A 21,063-nucleotide genomic window follows, 5' to 3' on the forward strand; every position below is an offset into this window, starting at 1 on the left:
TGCTGTGGTAATCTAACCTGAGATATTGTTGCTGTGTTTTTTTGTATAACTATGCTTGTCTCACGTATAATCAGCAGATGGCACTGTTGTCAAGAACTTCAGCACAAACGCCAGTGAGCCAAGCGTCCAAATGATAGGCTGGCTGTATGTTTAAATCCTACAGTCCTAGGGTATATAATACTGTGCACGTGCTGGGCCATGGCAGACTCAACCAAGTGAGATAAAAATGTGCACAGGTAAATGCCCCCCCCCCCCAATCAAAAATAAAAGTGTATTTATATGTGTACACAAATAGCATACAGAAGATGTGATGAGTTGTAATATATTTATTACACGTGATTACAATAGTTTGTTGCAGATTTGAGTTTTACATGTCGTCTTGATGAGTAGCTAGCGCACATGGGCTGTGTAGTTTGATGGGATGGCACACCCTTAGAGTCACATGATAGGTGATTGGCAGAGATGCTTTATGATGAACACACTTATGGCGTTGGCAGCGCAAAGGCACAGTCGGTCAATGCGCGGAGCATCCCATCACTGAAGACACCACTTACAGTGCCAAGGACCATTTTAAATCCAAGGTGGTCAATAGTGTATTTTGCAAGTTGCAGGGGAGGAATACGCGCTGGAGAGCAAGTCTCCGAAGTCGAGGATATTATAGGTAATGCCGAGACACTTGTTTTCTTCTTCTTATTTACTTAGTAAAGTTTGTATCCTACTCGCAGGTATTCATAATATAAGTAGATACGATTTAAAGCCTATCTGTAGCCGAATGTACGGCGGCTTTGTGAATAAACACAATTTTAATTGTTCTATACTATTTTTTCCCCCAAAGTATGTTCAATACACTGATTTGCTTACAGAACAGGTGGATGAGCGCTGGGAAAGTGATAGAATAAAACTTGTCTGAACATGACAACGCAGTTGTGTACAATATGTGGTTTCAACAGTTTCTCAGCATTCCACAAGTATCTAAGCACTTGGCATGTAGCTTTATTTAAATAAAGTAGTAGTGGTTGTTTTTCTCAATTCGTTTTTGTTGCAGTTGCTTTCACACTTAGTAGTAAAACGATGTGGTTTTCAGTTTATGTATGTATACAATTTATGTAAGAATTATGAGGAGAAAATGGCCTACATTGAATGCACACAAAGCAATTCCCTGCTTTTTAATGGTTTGCAGGGTTTCTGTTGATGAAATGCAGTTTTGTTGTTTTCAGGGTTGGCTATAGTAGCCTATGATGTGTTAAATGATGTTGCAGCCTACTCACCCGAGTTTAATTGCAGACTATCAATTATGGACTGCATGACAAGCAGCTAAATATTTCTTGCTGTGTATGATATGGTAATTTGTAAGTATCACGGCTGTAGTGCACCCAGCTGTGTGTGCTTGCCATCAAACAGCGAAGATGATTCATAGACCAGAAATGCTTGAGTGTCTTGAATATGGACGAAGAGTTGGAGGGGACTTGCACCCAGGATACAATGTATTCTGTAACCATGCTCATCCGAAGTAGCCCAGGTCGCATTCATCTGAATAGAATTACCTCTGAACACCAGTGGTTCATTGGTCTCCAAATTATACTGAACAAAAATGTAAGTGCAACATGCAACAATATCAAAGATTTTACTGAGTTACAGTTCATATAAGGAAATAAATACATTGAAATAAATTCATTAGGCCCTAATCTATCGATTTCACATGAGTAGGAATACAAATATGCATCTGCTGATCACAGATACCTTTTAAAAAAAAGTAGGGGCGTGGTTCAGAACCAGTCAAATCAAATCAACTTTTATTTGTCACTTGCACCAAAAACAACAGTAAAATGCATACTTACAAGCCCTTAACCAACAATGCAGTTCGAGTTTTACAAATACATTAAAATAAAAAGTAACACAATAAAATAACAAGGCTGTATACAGGGACTACCAGTACCAAGTCAATGTGTAACTGAAAACTGTCTTCCGCATTTAACCCAACCCCTCTGAATTAGAGAGGTGTGGGGGGCCTGCTTAATCAACATCCACGTCATCGGCACCCAGGGAACAGTGGGTTAACTGCCTTGCTCAGGGGCAGAACGACAGATTTTTACCTTACCAGCTCGGGATTTGATCCAGCAACCTTTCGGTTAATGCCACAATGCGTCCTACCTGCCAGGCTACCTGGCAGACACAGGTTAGTTGAGGTAATTTGTACATGTAGGTATGGTTAAAGTGATTATGCATAGAAAATAAACAGTGAGTACCAGCAGTGTAAAAACAAATGAAGAGGGGAGGGGTGTCAATGGAAATAGTCTGGTTGGCCATTTGATTAATTGTTCAGCAGTCTTATGGCTTGAGGGTAGAAGCTGTTAAGGAGCCTTTTGGTCCTTGACTTGACGCTCCGGTACCGCTTGCCGTGCGGTAGCAGAGAGAACATTCTATGACTTGGGTGACTGGAGTCTTTGGGGCCTTCCTCTGACACCGCCTAGTATATAGGTCCTGGATTGGCAGGAGGCTTGGCCCCAGTGATGTACAGTTGAAGTCTGAAGTTTACATACACTTTAGTTGGAGTCATTAAAACTTGTTTTTCAACCACTCCACAAATTTCTTATTGACAAACTATAGTTTTGGCAAGTCGGTTAGGACATATACTTTGTGCAATTGTTTACAGACAGATTATTTCACTATATCACAATTCCAGTGGGTCAGAATTTTACATACACTAAGTTGACTGTGCCTTTAAACAGCTTGTAAAATTCCAGAAAATTATGTAATGGCTTTAGAAGCTTCTGATAGGCTAATTGACATCATTTGAATCAATTGGAGGTGTACCTGTGGATGTATTTCAAGGCCTACCTTCAAACTCAGTGCCTCTTTGCTTGACATAATGGGAAAATCAAAAGAAATCAGCCAAGACCTCAGAAAAAAAATCATAGACCTCCACAAGTCTAGTTCATCCTTGGGAGCAGTTTCCAAACGCCTGAAGGTACCACGTTCATCTGTACAAACAGTAGTACGCAAGTATTAACACCATGGGACCACGCAGACGTCATACCGCTCAGGAATCAGACTTGTTCTGTCTCCTAGAGATGAACGTACTTTGGTGCAAAAAGTGCAAATCAATCTCAGAACAACAGCAAAGGACCTTGTGAAGATGCTGGAGGAAACAGGTACAAAATTATCTATATCCACAATAAAACGAGTCCTATATCAACATATCTTGAAAGGCCACTCGGCATGGAAAAAGCCACTGCTCAAAAACTGCCATAAAAAAAGCCAGACTATGGTTTGCAGCTGCACATGGGGACAAAGATTGTACTTTTTGGAGAAATATCTTCTGGTCTGATGAAACAAAAAAACAACTGTTTGGCCATAATGACCATTGTTATGTTTGGAGGAAAAAGGGGAAGCTTGCAAGCCGAAGAACACCATCTCAACCGTGAAGCACGGGGGTGGCAGCATCATGTTGTGGGGGTGCTTTGCTGCAGGAGGGACTGGTGCACTTCACAAAATAGATGGCATCGTGAGGAAAGAAAATTATGTGGATATATTGAAGCAACATCTCAAGACATCAGTCAGGAAGTTAAAGCTTGGTCGCAAATGGTTCTTCCAAATGGACAATGACACCAAGCATACTTCCAAAGTTGTAGCAAAATGGCTTAAGGACAACAAAGTCAAGGTATTGGAGTGGCCATCATAAAGCCCTGACCTCAATCCTATAGAAAATGTGTGGGCAGAACTGAAAAAGTGTGTGCAAACAAGGAGGCCTATAAACATGACTCAGTTACACCAGCTCTGTCAGGAGGAATGGGCCAAAATTTACCCAAGTCATTGTGGGAAGCTTGTGGAAGGCTATCCAAAATGTTTGACCCAAGTTAAACAATATAATGGCAATGCTACCAAATACTAATTGAGTGTATGTGAACTTCTGACGCACTGGGAATGTGATGAAAGAAATAATAGCTGAAATCATTCTCTCTACTATTATTCTGACATTTCACATTCTCTAACTGACCTAAAACAGAGAATTGTAACTAGGATTAAATGTCAGGAATTGTGAAAAACTGAGTTTAAATGTATTTGGCTAAGGTGTATGTAAACTTCCGACTTCAACTGTACGTACGGTCACTGTGGGGACTGAGGTGGTGTACTCCTCAGTGCCATTGGATGAATCCCAGAACATATTCCAGTCTGTGCTAGCAAAACAGTCCTGTAGCGTAGCATTTGCGTCATCTGACCATTTCCGTATTGAGCGAGTCACTGGTACTTCCTGTTTTAGTTTTTGCTTGTAAGCAACAATCAGGAGGATAGAATTATAGTCAGATTTTCCAAATGGAGGGCGAGGGAGATATTTCTATGCGTCTCTATGTGTAGAGTAAAGGTGGTCTAGAGTTGTTTTGTTCTCTGGCTGCGCATGTTACATGCTGGTAGAAATTAGGTAAAACTGATTTAAGTCTGCCTGCATTAAAGTCCCCAGCCACTAGGAGCGCCGCTTCTGGTTGAGCATTTTCTTGTTTGCTTATGGCCTTATAGAGTTGGTTGAGTGCGATCTTAGTGCCAGCATCGGTTTGTGTTGGTAAGTAGACGGCTTCGAATAATACAGATGAGAACACTCTCGGTAGATAGTGTTGGCTACAGCGTATCATGAGGTACTCTACCTCAGGCGAGCAATACCTAGAGACTTCTTTAATATTAGACGCTGCGTATCAGCTGTTATTGACAAATAGACACAACCCTGCCCATCATCTTACTAGACATAGCTTCTCTGTCCTGCCGATGCACGGAAAACCCAGCCAGCTCTATATTATCCATGTCGTCATTCAGCCATGATTCAGTGAAACATAAGATATTACAGGTTTTAATGTCCCGTTGGTAGGATAGTCTTAATCATAATTCCATTTTATTTCCCATTGATTGCACGTTGGCCAATAGTAAGGATGGTAGTGTAGATTTACTGACTTGCCTTCTCTGAAGGCAGCCCGAACTCCTCCGCCTTTTTCACTCTCTTTCTTCACGCAAATGACAGGGATTTGAGCCTGGTCTCAGAAAGCAGTATATCCTTCGGGTCAGACTCATTAAAGAAGAAATCGTTGTCCAGTTCGAGGTGCGTAATCGCTGTTCTGATATCCAGAAGATCTTTTCGGTCATAAGAGACGGTAGCAGCAACATTATGTACAAAATAAGTACAAAAATATGTTACAAACAATGTGAAAAAAAAAAATAGCAAAGTTGGTTAGGAGCTCGTAAAATGGTAGCCATCCCCTCCGACGCCATTGTGTGACCACCATTTGCCTCATGCAGCGTGACACATCTTCTTTGCATAGAGTTGATCAGGCTGTTGATTGTGGCCTGTGGAATGTTGTCCCACTCCTCTGAAATGGCTGTGCGAAGTTGCTGGATATTGGCGGGAACTGGAACACACTGGTGTACACGTCAATCTAGAGCATCCCAAGCAAATTGATGATAGAATTAAATTGTGTTTGTTGTCCATAGCTTATGCCTGCCCATACCATAACCCCACAGCCACCATAGGGCACTATGGTTGACTAACGTTGACATCAGTATATTCACTCGCCCACACAACACTATACACGTGGTCTGCGGTTGTGAGGCTGGTTGGACGTCCTGCCAAATTCTCTAAAACAACATTGAAGGAGGCTTGTGGTAGAGAATTTATCATTCAGTTCTCTTGTTAAAGCTCTGGTGGAGTCAGCACGCAAATCCTCATTCAAAACCTGAGGCATCTGTGGCATTGTGTCCCCAGCACATGGTGCACCTGCATAGTTATCATGCTGTTTTAATCAGCACCTTGATATGCCACATCTGTCAGGGGAATGGATTATCTTGGCAAAGGAGAAATGTTCACTAACAGGGATGTAAACAAATTTGTGCACAAAATTTAGGATAAATAAGCTTTTTGTGCATATGGAAAATTACAGGGATATTTTATTTCAGCTCAAAATGGGACCAACACTTTACATGTTGCCTTTATATTTTTGTTCAGTATCATTCACAATACTGTTGTTATCACAGAGAGAGGGTGCTTGTTGCATTCTTTTTTACATTTTTAAATGTATATTTTTTTTTCTCCCCAATTGGTAGTTACAGTCCTGTCCCATCGCTGCAACTCCCGTACGGACTTGGGAGAGGTGAAGGTCGAGAGCCGTGCGTCTTCTGAAACACATCCCACCCAAGCCACACTGCTTCTTGACACAACACCCGCCAGCCACACCAATGTGTCGGAGGAAACACTGTACACCTGGCGACCGCGTCAGTGTGCATTGCGCCCAGCCCGCCACAGGAGTCACTAGTGCGTGATGGGACAGGAACATCCCTGCCAGCCAAACCCTCCCCTAACCCGGACGACGCTGGGCCAATTGTGCGCCCCCCATGGGTCTCCCAGTTGCAGCCGGCTGCGACAGAGACTGGTCTCAAACCAGGTTCTCTAGTGGCACAGCTAGCACTGTGATGCAGTGCCTTAGACCACTGCGACACTCGGCACGCCCCTCATTCTTAATCTATTCAAGAAACACTTGATTCATCAATAACTTATTTGATTGCACTGTAAAAAAAAAAATGTAAAAAGACAACTCCTGGCTTATAGGCCACATCAAGCCTGCAAGTCCCATTATGCTGGCTTGCAAAGTTGCTTAATCAGTGTTATTCTGTGAGTTGAATGGACTTCAAAAGGACAATAATTTAAGATAATGTGTTCAAGTTTGTTTATTCAACAAACTCTGCTTGAAGTGAGGTGAATTTGAAAAAGCTTGTTAAGTAATATTACAAATGAATGTTTGCTCAAAACCACTCAAAACAACCCCCATCATTATCATATTTCCCAGCATGCTCTATTGCAGGATGATTTTCAGAATAGTTTGCTTAAATACCTGTGTTCTTGCTTGTACATTGATTGGTTTATTAATCTTATGCTACACTAACATAAATAGCATACATTTTTCTAAACTAATCCAATTTTTTGTATTTGGACTTTTTGCACTTGTTACTGAGATAGCTGTTCCAGTTTATATGATTTAGGTAGTCTCAATTTTATGACAGTCCTTCTCCTTGTAGGTTGTGGGTGATTAAAAGTTCCAATTGTTGCATATCCTCACTCTGGCTGGATTCCAATAAGAATCACATATCACTTTGCAAGCCAGCATAATGTGACTTGCAGGCTTGATGTGGCCTGTAAACCAGGAGTTTCAGACCACTGTGTTAGGGTGTAACTAGGCCCTCAAAGAAAGGCCTTATGATTTATGTAATGTATTGTCATAAAGATGTACATTTTACACTAAGATATATGCAAAAAAGGTAGAATAAATTCTCAAGTTGAATTGTACATTCACTTAACCATCAATTCAAAGTTGAGTGAACATACAATTCAATTGACAATGTATGTTGATTCAGCTACAGTATATGCCCACATGTTGAATAAACTCACCAGCCTGTTGCAGCTGGTTGCCTTACAATTGAACATTTCATTATTATAATTATTATTTTTCTATTTGGAGTTTAAATTAATGTGAGGAAATACTAGTTATTTCCAACATACAAAGAATATTCAAAGCAGAGTTTGCATGTATAGTATAAGCTTATATCCTGCACTAAGTCACAGAATGAGGAAGAAAAGACAACCATAGTAGCAGATCAGGGCATTATACTCTGAGGATCAAACAGAATTATTCTGTCAACTCACACGGCTATGGCATTGTGAGTCGTCTACACGACGTAATCCTCAGTCAGATACTGGATGTCAGAGAGCGGAGAAAGCTTACTACTCGCAGGAGGGCTTGAAAAATCACAGGGAAGATCATTTCTTGTGTTGATTTTAGAGCCTGACCGATATGTTTTTTGGGGTCCGGTACCGATTCCGATTTTTTTTTTTTTTTGGGGGGGGGGGCACCTGGGCGTACCGATACTAATGTATCTGCCGATAAACTGTTTTACAGCAGATTTTTTTCCCCACACTGAGTTCTCATAAATTGCCATCCAAAAGAGTGACTGCACAATACCTTCAGATGTTGATTTCATACAGTGTGACAATAATGACACATCATGAGAATGGTGTGTTCAGATAAGCATGCAATTTCCTTCTTTCATTCTATTTATTGAATATTGGTTACCGTGGCGTTATCGACCAATATGGAGTTAAAAAGCCAATATCGGCTGATTTTAATAGTGGTAAACCGATAAATCAGTCGGGCTCTAGTTATTATATATAGTTTTGCAGCTGTTGCTGCTCTGCTTAGGGCTCCCTTCAAGGAATGTTCTACCAGAGTTCACTCAATGAATGATACTAGTGGACAGACCTCTGGGTAGCCTATGTATGGTGTTGGACACTCCTGTTTTGAGGTGGCGAAGATAAAGAAACAGACAAGCTAGTGAAAGGGATCTGCAGTGTTATTACATAGAAAAAAACACACTTAAAGCGGCAATCAACAGTTGAAACGATAACAAAGCACTGATTTGCTACAAAGCTGAGTGATGGGACTGAAGAAATGGAACCACTCAAATTCATAGACAGAGCTATGGATGCAAGAACTGATCATCCTTGACATCACAATTTAGTTCTAACCATGTTTTGAGGCTATACAGTGTTTGTTTGCATTTACTTTGTTCACAGTACAGTAAAACAAGTTTATATTGTGTGTTCTGATGCGGTACGACAGTTGAATTAAGCTCATGAGGCAGTTATTTTTTAAGAATCAAATCCGTACATATCATTAATTTATAAGTCCAAAAATGCATGTAGCTACTGCAGATTGCCCATTTAATATACTGTATGGGTAGAAATTCAAGACAACACATTGGCAGTCCCACAGCTCCAGAGTGTAAATTCCTCTTGGTAATGAGTGTGTCGGGAGGCAGTCAGCTGGGCTGTGCTCTGAGGATCATGTGCTCAGACAAATGGATAAGGCCCATTATTTGTCCTGGCCTCTGTTTTATGCCACTCCCCAGCCCCATGTGAAACAGTATGCAATTGTATGCCTTTGAGATGACATACCCTCCCAGGACTCAGGCCAAATGCATAAACAGATATTGCAATTGTTTAGCAACTTCCCCCTCAGGATGACCATAAATGCTATTTTATTTCTGCAGGATTTTATGTTTGCATGGCATTTGGACTGCTATGCATTGCCTGGATATGTTCTGTATGGAAATCATTGAACATCCATGCTTTAGTTACAAGTAAACCAAAGTCTATGCTGAAATGTCTAATCTTTTTAATAACAAACATATTACTTAAGTTATTGATTCTGGGTCCACCAGTGACATTCTTCAACCTGTGTGCTTCCCCGCTAACTGTGATGAGAGTTCATCAGACAAAGGTGAGCGACCTCTACCAGGCCAGGACTTTTACTTTCTCCCTGCTTGACAAAAGATTTAAAGCTCCATGGTAAACCGGCAGCCCAGAGTTAGCCGGAAGCGAAAAAGAGACGTTGAAGTGAACATTGTTTTAATCTGACAAAGTTATATGACCATCGCCTGTCAAGGCAAATCAAGCTAAAGCTTTCAGCAGAGCAGGAGAGTGTTGAGTGGTGAGTGATTGCAGGAGGGAAACAATACTGTGAGACATAGTTTGATGGTTTTTCCATGCAGCTTTGTTGTTTTCCAGTTACAGTTGGAGTTCTTTAGCTAGGAATATGATCCCTATAAATATAATAAAAATATATATATAAAAAATATAATAATAATAATATAATAATAATCCCTAAAACAACTAGCTCCCCTCCCAGCTCAGATGGGGGTTCTGCCTGAACGATGACCTGTTACAATTTTATAAAATCAAATAAAAAATGTTGTATTTCACCTTTATTTAACCAGGTAGGCTAGTTGAGAACAAGTTCTCATTTACAATTGCAACCTGGCCAATATAAAGCAAAGAAGTTTGACACATACAACAACACAGAGTTACACATGGAATAAACAAACATACAGTCAATAATACAGTAGGGGAAAAAGTATATATACAGTGTGTGCAAATGAGGAAAGATAAGGGAGGTAAGGCAATAAAATAGACCATAGTGGCGAGGTAATTACGATATAGCAATTAAACACTGGAGTGAGATGTGCAGAAGATGACTTTGCATGTAGAGATACTGGGGTGCAAAGGAGCAAAATAAATACAATATGGGGATGAGGTAGTTGGATGGGCTATTTACAGATGGGCTATGTAGAGCTGCAATGATCTGCGAGCTGCTCTGACAGCTGTTGCTTGAAGTTAGTGAGGGAGATAAATCAAATGTATTTATATAGCCTCCTTAGATCAGCTGATATCTCAAAGTGCTGTACAGAAACCCGGCGTAAATCCCAAAACAGCGAGCGATGCAGGTGTAGAAGCACAGTGGCTAGGGAAAACTCCCTAGAAAAAACCTAGAGAGGAACCAGGCTATGAGGGGGGCCAGTCCTCTTCTGGCTGTGCCGGGTGGAGATTATAACAGAACATGGCCAAGATGTTCAAATGTTCATAAATTACCAGCATGGTCAAATAATAATAATCACAGTAGTTATCGAGGGTGCAACAGGTGAGCATCTCAGGAGTAAATGTCAGTTGGCTTTTCATAGCCGATCATTGAGAGTATCTCTACCGCTCCTGCTGTCTCTAGAGAGTTGAAAGCAGCAGGTTTGGGACAGGTTGCACATCCGGCAAACAGGTCAGGGTTCCATAGCCGCAGGCAGAACAGTTGAAACTGGAGCAGCAGCACGGCCAGGTGGACTGGGGACAGCAAGGAGTCATCATGCCAGGTAGTCCTAAGGCATGGTCTTAGGGCTCAGGTCCTTCGACAGAGAAAAAGATTGAATGAGAGAATTAGAGAGAGCATACTTAAATTCACAGAGGACACCTGATAAGACAGGAGAAATAATCGAGATATAACAGACTGATCCTAGCCCCCCGACACAAACAACTGCAGCATAAATACTGGGGGCTGAGACAGGAGGGGTCAGGAGACACTGTGACCCCTTCCGATGATACCCCCGGACAGGGCCAAACAGGCTTGGATATAACCCCACCCACTTTGCCATAGCACAGCCCTCACACCACTAGAGGGAAATCTTCAACCACCGACTTACCATCCTGAGACAAGGCTGAGTATAGACCACAAAGATCTCCGCCACGGCACAACCCAAGGGGGGGGGTTGCCAACCCAGACAGGAAGACCACGTCAGTGACTCAACCCACTCAAGTGACGCACCAGTGACTCAGCCCTTGTAATAGGGTTAGAGGCAGAGAATCCCAGTGGAGAGAGGGGAACCGGCCAGGCAGAGACAGCGAGGGCAGTTCGTTGCTCCAGTGCATTTTCTGTTCAACTTCACACTCCTGGGCCAGACTACACTCAATCATATGACCTACTGAAGAGATGAGTCTTCAATAAAGACTTAAAGGTTGAGACTGAGTCTCCGTCTCTCACGAGGATAGGCAGACCATTCCATAAAAATGGAGCTCTATAGGAGAAAGCCCTGCCTCCAGCTGTTTGCTTAGAAATTCTAGGGACAATTAGGAGGACTGTGTCTTGTGACCGTAGCGTACGTGTAGGTATGTACAGCAGGACCAAATCGGAAAGATGGGTAGGAGCAAGCCCATGTGAAGCTTTGTAGGTTAGCAGTAAAATCTTTAAATCAGCCCTTGCCTTAACAGGAAGCCAGTGTAGGGAGGCTAACACAGAGTAATATGATCAAATTTTGTGGTTCTAGTCAGGATTCTAGCAGCCATATTTAGCACTAACTGAAGTTTATTTAGTGGTTTATCCGGGTAGCCGGAAAGTAGAGCATTGCAGTAGTCTAACCTAGAAGTAACAAAAGCAGGGATAAAAAATTTTAAAGCCCATAACCATGTGTGTGAGGTGTATTCTTTTGTTTCAAAGTAGATTTGTTTAAGACTACCAAAAGCACTCTGTGACCCTGATTTAGCCCGCTGCAGTAAAAGGTAACTGAGGTGAAACATGTGCTTAGTGTTAGAGGATGATGAGACACTACCATGTTGTAAGAAATAGGCCAACAGAACCAGGTAAAATGATTGGTAGATTTTTTTGAACAAACAAGGTATGATGGATTTGGTGAGCCCACTGAGCCAAGCGAGGGGAAGGTCATGTTGTAGACCGTGAGGTGACACCTGATTGGGCTTCCTGGCCTTTTGTCTGATGTTTGTGACATATTAGAGTGCACCTGCTCGTGTATGACATTTCTCTGCTCCTGCAACCTGCACTCCCCCGCGTCACAGCTGCCAGGTGAGTGGAGTGATGATCGGCCCGGTGAGCTGGCAGAAAGTCAACCGGGTCCTGGTCATCTGTCCTGTCCTAACCCCACTCCAGAGCCCCGGTTTGGAAGACTCAGTGAAGATGAGTAATAACAGCTGACAGCTACTGATATGACTGTGTACTTGTCTTCCATGGAATACTTTGTACTTGACTTCCATGGAATACTTTGTACTTGACTTCCAGGGAATACTTTACTTGACTTCCATGGAATACTTTACTTGACTTCCATGGAATACTTTACTTGACTTCCATGGAATACTTTACTTGACTTCCATGGAATACTTTACTTGACTTCCATGGAATACACTCCATACCAATGCAAGTGTAGACTGTTGAAGTTTGTTTGATTCCTTACTCATACAGTACTATGCATACATGCACAAATAAAATGAGTATGAAAGTGAAGTATCTCACTCTAACAATGGCCCCACATTGGATGGGCTGATTTCATCTGTCGGTCCTGTGGTCTAAGCACATGTTGCCCACTGGTTATGAAACATGCTTTGCATAGTGTGACTGTAATGTTATCCTGTCATTTGAGCTGAGTTTGTTCTGGTTGAGCTGGCTTGTGGGTTAAGATGTTGACACCATGTAACCTTACTATGTTCTGTGCATCAGGAGTCATGTACTGCATATAGTGTAGGGGTCTGGTCTACCAGCCATTTTGAATGAGCTGCTGTTGATTTTTTTTGTGGTTACAACACGGTTCCAAGGCAGAAGCACAGCACACACAAACTCGTCATCTGGCAATGCTATGTGTTAGGCCCCCTGCCAACACTGTTACAATGAAGCCTTGTCTATTATGCAACAGATCACCTTTCTCACGCAGGTCCCCAGTGCCACAGACACGAGTTGAGTCCACTTCTGTTTAGATGGCTACCTCTCAAGCGCCCAGCTGAAATGGAAGGCTGTATGAACTGAAGGCCTGCAGGCAGCTAGTCCCCTCCGATGTGTCATCTTGTCGACTAGCACATGAACACATGTAAGTGGCAGAATGAGGCCCTGATAGGATGTTAGAGCTGTCAGTGGGGCTATGGCTTTGATGCTTATACTGTATATTAAGCCGTGTTGACACGCTGGTTCTATTGGTCTGCCCACTACTGCTGACACTGGCCTTTGTGCATGCTGGTCTCACTGCCTGAGAGTTAACTACTGTACAGTTCTACATGTCTAAATAATGGTGTGGAAAATGATGTGTATCCCTTTGACTTTGCTAGCCTCTAGCTACATGTTGGCACAATGTTGGTAAGAGAGATTTGGATTTTAAAAAATGTAAGTTTCAAACACATGAAAAATATGTTGTTTTTTTGTTGTTGAAGAAATAGGATGTGTAGTGTGATCGTAAAGTAAATGTCAACTTTATCTGCAGGCAATTGTAAGCAAACCCTGTGTTTACATTTTTTTTCCTGCTTCCCTGAGCTAATAAAACCTCAAACGTAAAAACTGAAACGTGCATGTTTACACTAGTCTACACATTCTCTCCCAGGGCCTCTTATATGTATGGTAATAATGTGGTAGTGCTTATGACTACTGTGTTTTCTTGACTTGTATTTTATAATGTTGGAACCCTTCATCAGCAATTTAAAGGAGCAATGCAGTTGTGAGATGTTACGATCTCATATTTGCTTGACATACTCTCAGTCACTTGATTGCTGACATGAGTATGACAGGGCCATGTAACATCCACTGCCAGGGCGATTACACTCGGGCTGCCTGATGTTGACATTTTGGAGAGCTAATGAAGCTTCACCAGCGAGGGGAGCTGGATGGGCTCAATATAGGGCTGACTAAGTAAAGCAAACCAAACCCAAGGTTACAATAGAGTTCCCCACGTCAACTGACGGCTTAGTTATTGTTTGATGAATTTTGTAATCATCAGCCAGACTACCATAAATATAGTTTCTGTATGATGCTATTAGAGAGATTTGATCATTAAATACTCATGGCTTGGAATAAATCTGCTGAGGTATATTAAGCAGATGCATGTTTCTTTTGATGTGCAAAGTCCCACATAGCAGGTCTTTTCTGCTTTCTTTCAATTTGTGATGTGTGAATTGTTAGCTTTGCATAATGTGTGAATTGTTAGCATTGCATAATGTGTGAATTGCTAGCATTGCATAATATGTGAATTGTTAACATTGCATAATATGTGAATTGTTAACATTGCATAATGTCTGAATTGTTAGCTTTGCATAATGTGTGAATTGTTAGCTTTGCATAATGTGTGAATTGTTAGCTTTGCATAATGTGTGAATTGTTAGCTTTGCATAATGTGTGAATTGTTAGCTTTGCATAATGTTTGAATTGTTAGCTTTGCATAATGTTTGAATTGTTAGCTTTGCATAATGTGTGAATTGTTAGCTTTGCATAATGTGTGAATTGTTAGCTTTGCATACTGTGTGAATTGTTAGCTTTGCATACTGTGTGAATTGTTAGCTTTGCATAATGTGTGAATTGTTAGCTTTGCATAATGTTTGAATTGTTAGCTTTGCATAATGTTTGAATTGTTAGCTTTGCATAATGTTTGAATTGTTAGCTTTGCATAATGTTTGAATTGTTAGCTTTGCATAATGTTTGAATTGTTAGCTTTGCATAATGTTTGAATTGTTAGCTTTGCATACTTTGTGAATTGTTAGCTTTGCATACTTTGTGAATTGTTAGCTTTGCATACTTTGTGAATTGTTAGCTTTGCATACTTTGTGAATTGTTAGCTTTGCATACTTTGTTAATTGTTAGCTTTGCATACTGTGTGAATTGTTAGCTTTGAATACTATGTGAATTGTTAGCTTTGAATACTGTGTGAATTGTTAGCATTGCATAATGTGTGAATTGTTAGCATTTCATAATGTGTGAGGACTTTTCATTTTTTTATTCCATGAAAATATAACTAATATTCTAGATTCACACATTTTAAAGCGTGGCGATTACTTAATTTTCTGTAAGCAATAGTTAGCATGCGAGTGTCTATTTGAGTAAAGGTCAGAGTAGGGAAAATCCCCATCCATAAGTGTGGTCATCTTCTGTTAATCTCTTCTGCCTTCGTGGTCGAAATTATTGGGTATTTCCTGCTCAACCCCTTATATTTGCGATTGTGACATCCAGGCCTCCGGAGCTTTCTCACTCTCTCTGGGCTTCAGCAGCAGTTGGCTCTGCTTGTCCAAACAGGCCAGAGTCAATGAGGGAAAACAGTAAACTCACACCCCTCTGTGCTTCACCCCACTTCACATGCTCTGGCATTTCTGTTCACATTACCCACCAGACTAATTGTTGAAAGCAGTAGGACACTTCTTTGGCCCAGCCATTAGTGTCAGAAGGCCTGAGAGTTACTCTAACAGATAAAGGTGGAATTTCTGTCTTCCTCTGGTAACTAGTGATAAACACTAGATTTTCAGGTATGTGAATTAAGCAGAAAAGTTTCACCCCCAAAACTGTAAGGCCTTGATGGCCTCCTCAAACAAACAATCAGGAATCATGTTGAAATGGCACTTCCTTCATTTGAACCTTGTGGCCATTTGACTTACACACAAGCCATCCTTTGGTCTGGTGGATATGGGACTTTTCTGGTCCCTGTGAAAGAATGGGACACCACTGATGTCTGTACTGTAACTCTACCCAGCAGCGCTCAGTGTGTCTGTCTTCAGCAGAGCATAAGGACTGCAGGCCAGGACAACCTGGAAAAAAACAGGAACTTGATCTTCCTCCCAGTGTTACTACTGTGCCTGTCAGGCTCAAACAAAGCTCACCATTCATTATTCTATGTCCTAACTGCAAGGGACCACAGATATCATACCTTCTGATAAAACAAGTATTTATCATCTACACAACACGAAAGATTGTTCATCCAGAAATGTATTTCCATAGAAATGATCTTTATTACATCAATTTTCATCCTGCAGACTTATATCAAAGACTCAGACAATGGTCTTGAGTGGGCATTGAGCTCATCTGCTCATACAAGTATTTGTATTTTCTCAGTTGGACTTTGTATTGAGGTGGAAACTTGCTTGTTAATCATTAGGCCTGCATTCCATTGACATCTGTACTGCATGTAGCAGGTGAACAGCATTTTAATCAATTTAAAAACCTTAAATTTTTATACTGATAATGAACAAACTTCATTATCACTGTGTTAATACACTTATTAATGATCTTACAGGCATCATATGTTGTTGTTGTAATCTCCCAGAGACTTTTGAATGGCAGCAGTACATTAGACAACACATGGTGATGATAGCGCTGGCTGAGATAGAGCATCCCTCCAGTCCCAAGTGCTCAGCCAGAATCAGCTATTTCCTGGCCAGCGGGAAGGAATGCCTCAGGTCCACACTCTAATTACAACAGCATTAATTCCCTTGCAGGGGACAGACAGAGGGCCATGAGGATCTGACCAGTATTAAAAGCTGATTCTTTTTATCAAGCTGGAAGCTTGGCGAATCTACTTTTTATAGTCCTTTCATAGGACTGGAGGGAAATCAACTGTAAATAATCTGCCATACATTTTTTCAGGATTATAAAGTAAAGGCTTGGAAATTGCAAATCACTGTTTAGAAGTTCAGACCTTCTCCCTTTTAGGAATGTTTAGAATAATTTAGGCCCTTAGAGGCAAGTTACTGTCTCTCCCTTTTTAAGCAGGTCCCATGCAGTGCTTATCAAAGTTCTCCAAATGGATAATGTGCAGAAACCAGATCCAGAGCTGGATATCTGTAATGTACTTAGGACACTGTTCGGCATGTGATGTTTTCAGATGTCACTAATCATTTTACTGATAGCAGCAGAAGCACTCGGCTGCTTGGTGATTCTCCAAACTGTGGGTGGCTCAGAAATGCACTTATTAAAGTGACTGAACGAGCAGCAGGACAGAGTAGGGCTGCAATGACCTAGCAGACACAGCGGTTTGGCACTGTACGGACTATACACAGGTGCAGTGGATTTGTATATTTATTTGTACAGACCAAGAACATCTTAAGATTTGAGAATGTTATCGAGTTACAGTTCACAAGTTTCTAAAGACAGTGGCGAGGGATGATTCAATCTTCATATCGTATTCTTGTAAATATTTTTTGTTGCCTAGATTTAATAATTTCAACAGCATAACACAGATATGATTCTATTTAGGCTACAGCTGTTACTTGTTAAGGTAATATATGATTATCCAAACCAGCTTGGATTCAGTTTGTTTATGGGGTTTGTGCTTCAGGATAGGAGAGGTTTGTTGTTTTAACCTAAAGAGTTTTTTGGCACACCACATAAATGCCCGGAGGCTCATTTGGGCTCAGCACGGAACTTCCAGGTTATGTAGCATTTGATGTGGTCTGTGGAGTAGTTTAAAAGTCCTTTATGTCTTTTCCAGACAGCAACACATTCTAAACCTGCTGTTTTCTGCATTGTGAAAGTTGGCTATAGCTGAAATGTTGAGTTTTTGACAGAAATTTGCTTTGACGGCACCGTACTAGATTTCACTCTCTATCGAGTCCATGGCTTATCCAGTGAGGAGCAGACCCAGGTGTTTGAATTGAAAATACACCTTGCGGCGGAGAAAGGTGCTGACCCGTAGAACATTATTGTGAGAGACTGCTAGACTGCACTGTCAGGGGCAGAGGATGAAATGGGAAGACAAAGGGACATCCTGAGCACTGCTAGCTAATGTTATCCTCTTCAAACAGGCTCAGCCTACTCTTCTTTTCTGTGGTAAGAATGCCTGTGATAGCTGACTAGTGACACTGGGGCCAAACTAAATAGAAGGCTTTAAGTGCTGTAAGGTTATTGATGTGTCTGTTTGCTTGGCTATATATTAGTCATATTTGTGTCTGCAAAGTACCACCTCAATGCTTTGCACAGCAAGAAAGCTTTAAGACCGGGCAGAAAATGTAGTTCTTATAACAAACTGCTGTCATGACAGGTTGTTCAGATGCAGGATCTTAATTTGACCAGTTTCTCACAGAAGGAAAATAGTCCTTCAGCAACAGGGAATGTGAATTATTGTGTGTATTATTTATAATGGGCATTTTTGTAGGGGTTGATATATTTTCTGTTAGGTTAAATCAATTCTGAAATGTTAAAATGGAAATTACAAACTTTAGAAGCCTCTTTTTAATTAAACCTCATACAGTATATGTTTGCATTTCAGCTATGCAGGACATTTCCTGCAACAACAGGGTGATCAAGTTTGTTTTGCTGGCAGTTGTTTTGTTACTGGGAAACTGTGAGAATAAGGCGTGTCTGTTTCTACATAAACTATGAATAATAATGATAAATAAGTAGTAGGTAGTTTCACTATGATTTTGAATATCTGGAAGTTATAGGTTTATTACAGATAGCATATCTTATATTCTAATATCATAATGAAGCTCTCATTTGTTTGCCACTTCACTGTTCTTTTGTTACAGTTTGTTCTAATGGACTTGATACACTCCAACAATAGTATCCTAATGCAGGGCAATAGCTCTACCAAGGTTGTGTCTTTGAGCTACATTAGATTGTACAGAAGCAGACAGTAGACTGTATTATTCTCTTTGGCATGTCCATTAGTGCACTGCAGTACCCTGATCTCTTCATGGCCTTTAACTGCAGGCTTTAATTGGGTTTGTATGATCAGGCCAGTTATTAGAATAGCAGTGTCTGCTGCCCACTGTGATGCTGTTACACAGAGGAGCTGTCACTACAGAGGCTCTGAATGAATGGAGCCATCACCCTCAGCCGTGTCCAGCTGAATCTGAACAGCCACATAATGAACACTGTTAACGCCTGCCTCCTTTCAAAGCACTGCCTGCCTGTCCCTGCCTGCCTGTCCCTGCCTGCCTGTCCCTGCCTGCCTGTCCCTGCCTGCCATTCCGGCGTCTACAGTTGCCTTTTGTCACAGAGGCCTGTCGCTATGTCCTCAACGCATCACAGTCAATGGTCACATCTAATTATTTTTCCAGAGAAGATTACTTGAATAGCTATGTTTCCATTTTGGCATATGATAGATAGTGCAGAGTTAGTTGGTGGGAATGAAAGAGTTAAGCAGTCAAAGTTCAAGATGCTGGTATTGTCTTTGATCTTTGGAACTCATCATAGGTTGATGTGAGACAGATTTATTTCTTGGCACAACAATCAATTTATCCGTCACGCAGCAATCAATTTATCCGTCACGCTTCACTCTGATCCCTTTTGAGCCGTAATGAAAACAGACCTGGGTCCTTGTGAATGTCTCCCAACTCAGTGATGGTTGAGTGGAATGGAGATATACCCCAACGCCACCAACCATCAGCTCGATCAACAGCTGAAAGAACAAAGACATTCACAGTGTGTTTAGATCCCGTAACCTGGGGGGTTAGGCAATGGACGGGCTGTTCTCTCTGTTTAAGAGGGTAGATGCTGATGGTTGTAAGGCAGGATGACAGAGGGAGGAGACCCTGCTGGGTGGTTTGGAGGCCTCATTAGAACAGGGGTCCGCTGTACAGAGCCATGCTCTGTCCTATTGATAGGGATGGCCCAGAGAATATACCAGTAGTCTCTGTACCAGGCCTAGCCAATGGGATCATATTGCATTGTATGCCTAGGAACCAGCATGTTACAAGGACATACTGTATCTGATACCGTTTCAATAGAGAATATATCACAGCAGTACAATTGATCCTCAGTTCTCCGTTCAGGTGTTTATTTATACGTGGCTAATTTGTACCATATGACATATATTTTCTAACTAATGTTGACTGTACAATGTTTTCAATGCTAAATTATATTATATTTAGAATTCCTCTTTCTTAAAATGTAACAGTGTTTATATTTCCCTCCAGGACACGAAGCATAGAGGCTGATGCAGTAGTCTGTCGCCATGGCCTCAGATGCAAGTCACATGTTGGAGGCGGCCTTGGAGCAAATGGATGACATCATCGCAGGTAAAAGTGATTGTCTCTTCCTACTACATCTAATACATTCTCCCACAGTTTACTATGGTTGTTTGATTCACCATTGAAAAGATCTGTGTATTTTCACACGACTCTGACGTCAATTTGGAATATAAAACAAACTTGAGAAACTAGTTCACTTCTTTTGAAAGAAAGGGCCTTGCCTCATTATACTGTCTTTGTACACAGTGATTGGTTCAGGTGATTGGTTCACCTTATATCAAACCGGTTTAACTGCTGGCGTGTGTGGGCTTGAAACACACCATGCCACTGCCAGACAGGTAAAAGCTGAGAAACGGAGCAGACTAAGCAAGGCTACCCTGTAAAGAAATGAGGTCCTGAATAAAACATCAGATCAGCCCTGCATGTGACACACAGGAGGCTGTTGAGGGGAGGACGGCTCATAATCATGACTGGAATAGAGCACATGGAATAACATCAAACACATGGAAACCATGTGTTTGATGTATTTAATACCATTCCACTTAATCATTACCACGAGCCCATCCTGCCTAATTAAGGTTCCACAAACCTCCGGTGCTGTAACAATTCCATAGACATTGAAACCAGTAAATAGTCTCTAGCGCTGACGTCATCCACGTATTCCCATGGAACACTCCCGATGGGGCATGAAGTGGATCATATTCAATTTGAAATGGGTCATATTGCTGAATGGGTCTGAATGGCACAAAAAAAAAGGATCACGGTGAAAGTGGCCGATACTAGCAAAGGATCATGGTCGATGTAGTTGTTTTCATCCTGCCTGAGAGAGCCTCGTCCCTCGTAGCCTACCGGCCAATGATTGGTCTATGTCAGCACATGGTCCTGTGTGATGACAAATGTTCATGTCAGAATGAATCACTATTTAATTAAATATCTCGATTTGTAGCAAACTTTTAAAGAATTTACAGTGGGGATTAAACTGATCATAACAA

General features: G+C 41.3%; 1 protein-coding gene across 10 annotated transcripts in view; it reads left to right on the top strand.

Moving 5' to 3' along the window:
• Nucleotides 1-524: 524 nt before the first annotated feature.
• ppfibp2b (PPFIA binding protein 2b) overlaps nt 525-21,063 on the top strand; it is a 108,477-nt gene continuing 87,938 nt past the window's right edge. For 7 of the 10 annotated variants that reach the window (XR_006838533.1, XM_046347072.1, XM_046346965.1 and 4 more), the window contains exons 1-2: nt 525-661; nt 20,018-20,119. Coding sequence is in view for 9 of the 10 variants with exons in the window: in XM_046347072.1 (XP_046203028.1) it covers nt 20,056-20,119 (64 nt within the window). In the remaining variant the exon portion in view is untranslated. Of the gene's footprint in view, nt 662-13,090; nt 13,222-17,141; nt 17,159-17,587; nt 17,928-20,017; nt 20,120-21,063 lie in introns of those variants that run through there. The other 3 variants (XM_046346973.1, XM_046346993.1, XM_046346982.1) reach the window with 3 other exon arrangements.

The sequence above is a fragment of the Oncorhynchus gorbuscha genome, linkage group LG01 (assembly GCF_021184085.1).
Source record: "Oncorhynchus gorbuscha isolate QuinsamMale2020 ecotype Even-year linkage group LG01, OgorEven_v1.0, whole genome shotgun sequence".
Taxonomy (NCBI): Eukaryota; Metazoa; Chordata; class Actinopteri; order Salmoniformes; family Salmonidae; genus Oncorhynchus; species Oncorhynchus gorbuscha.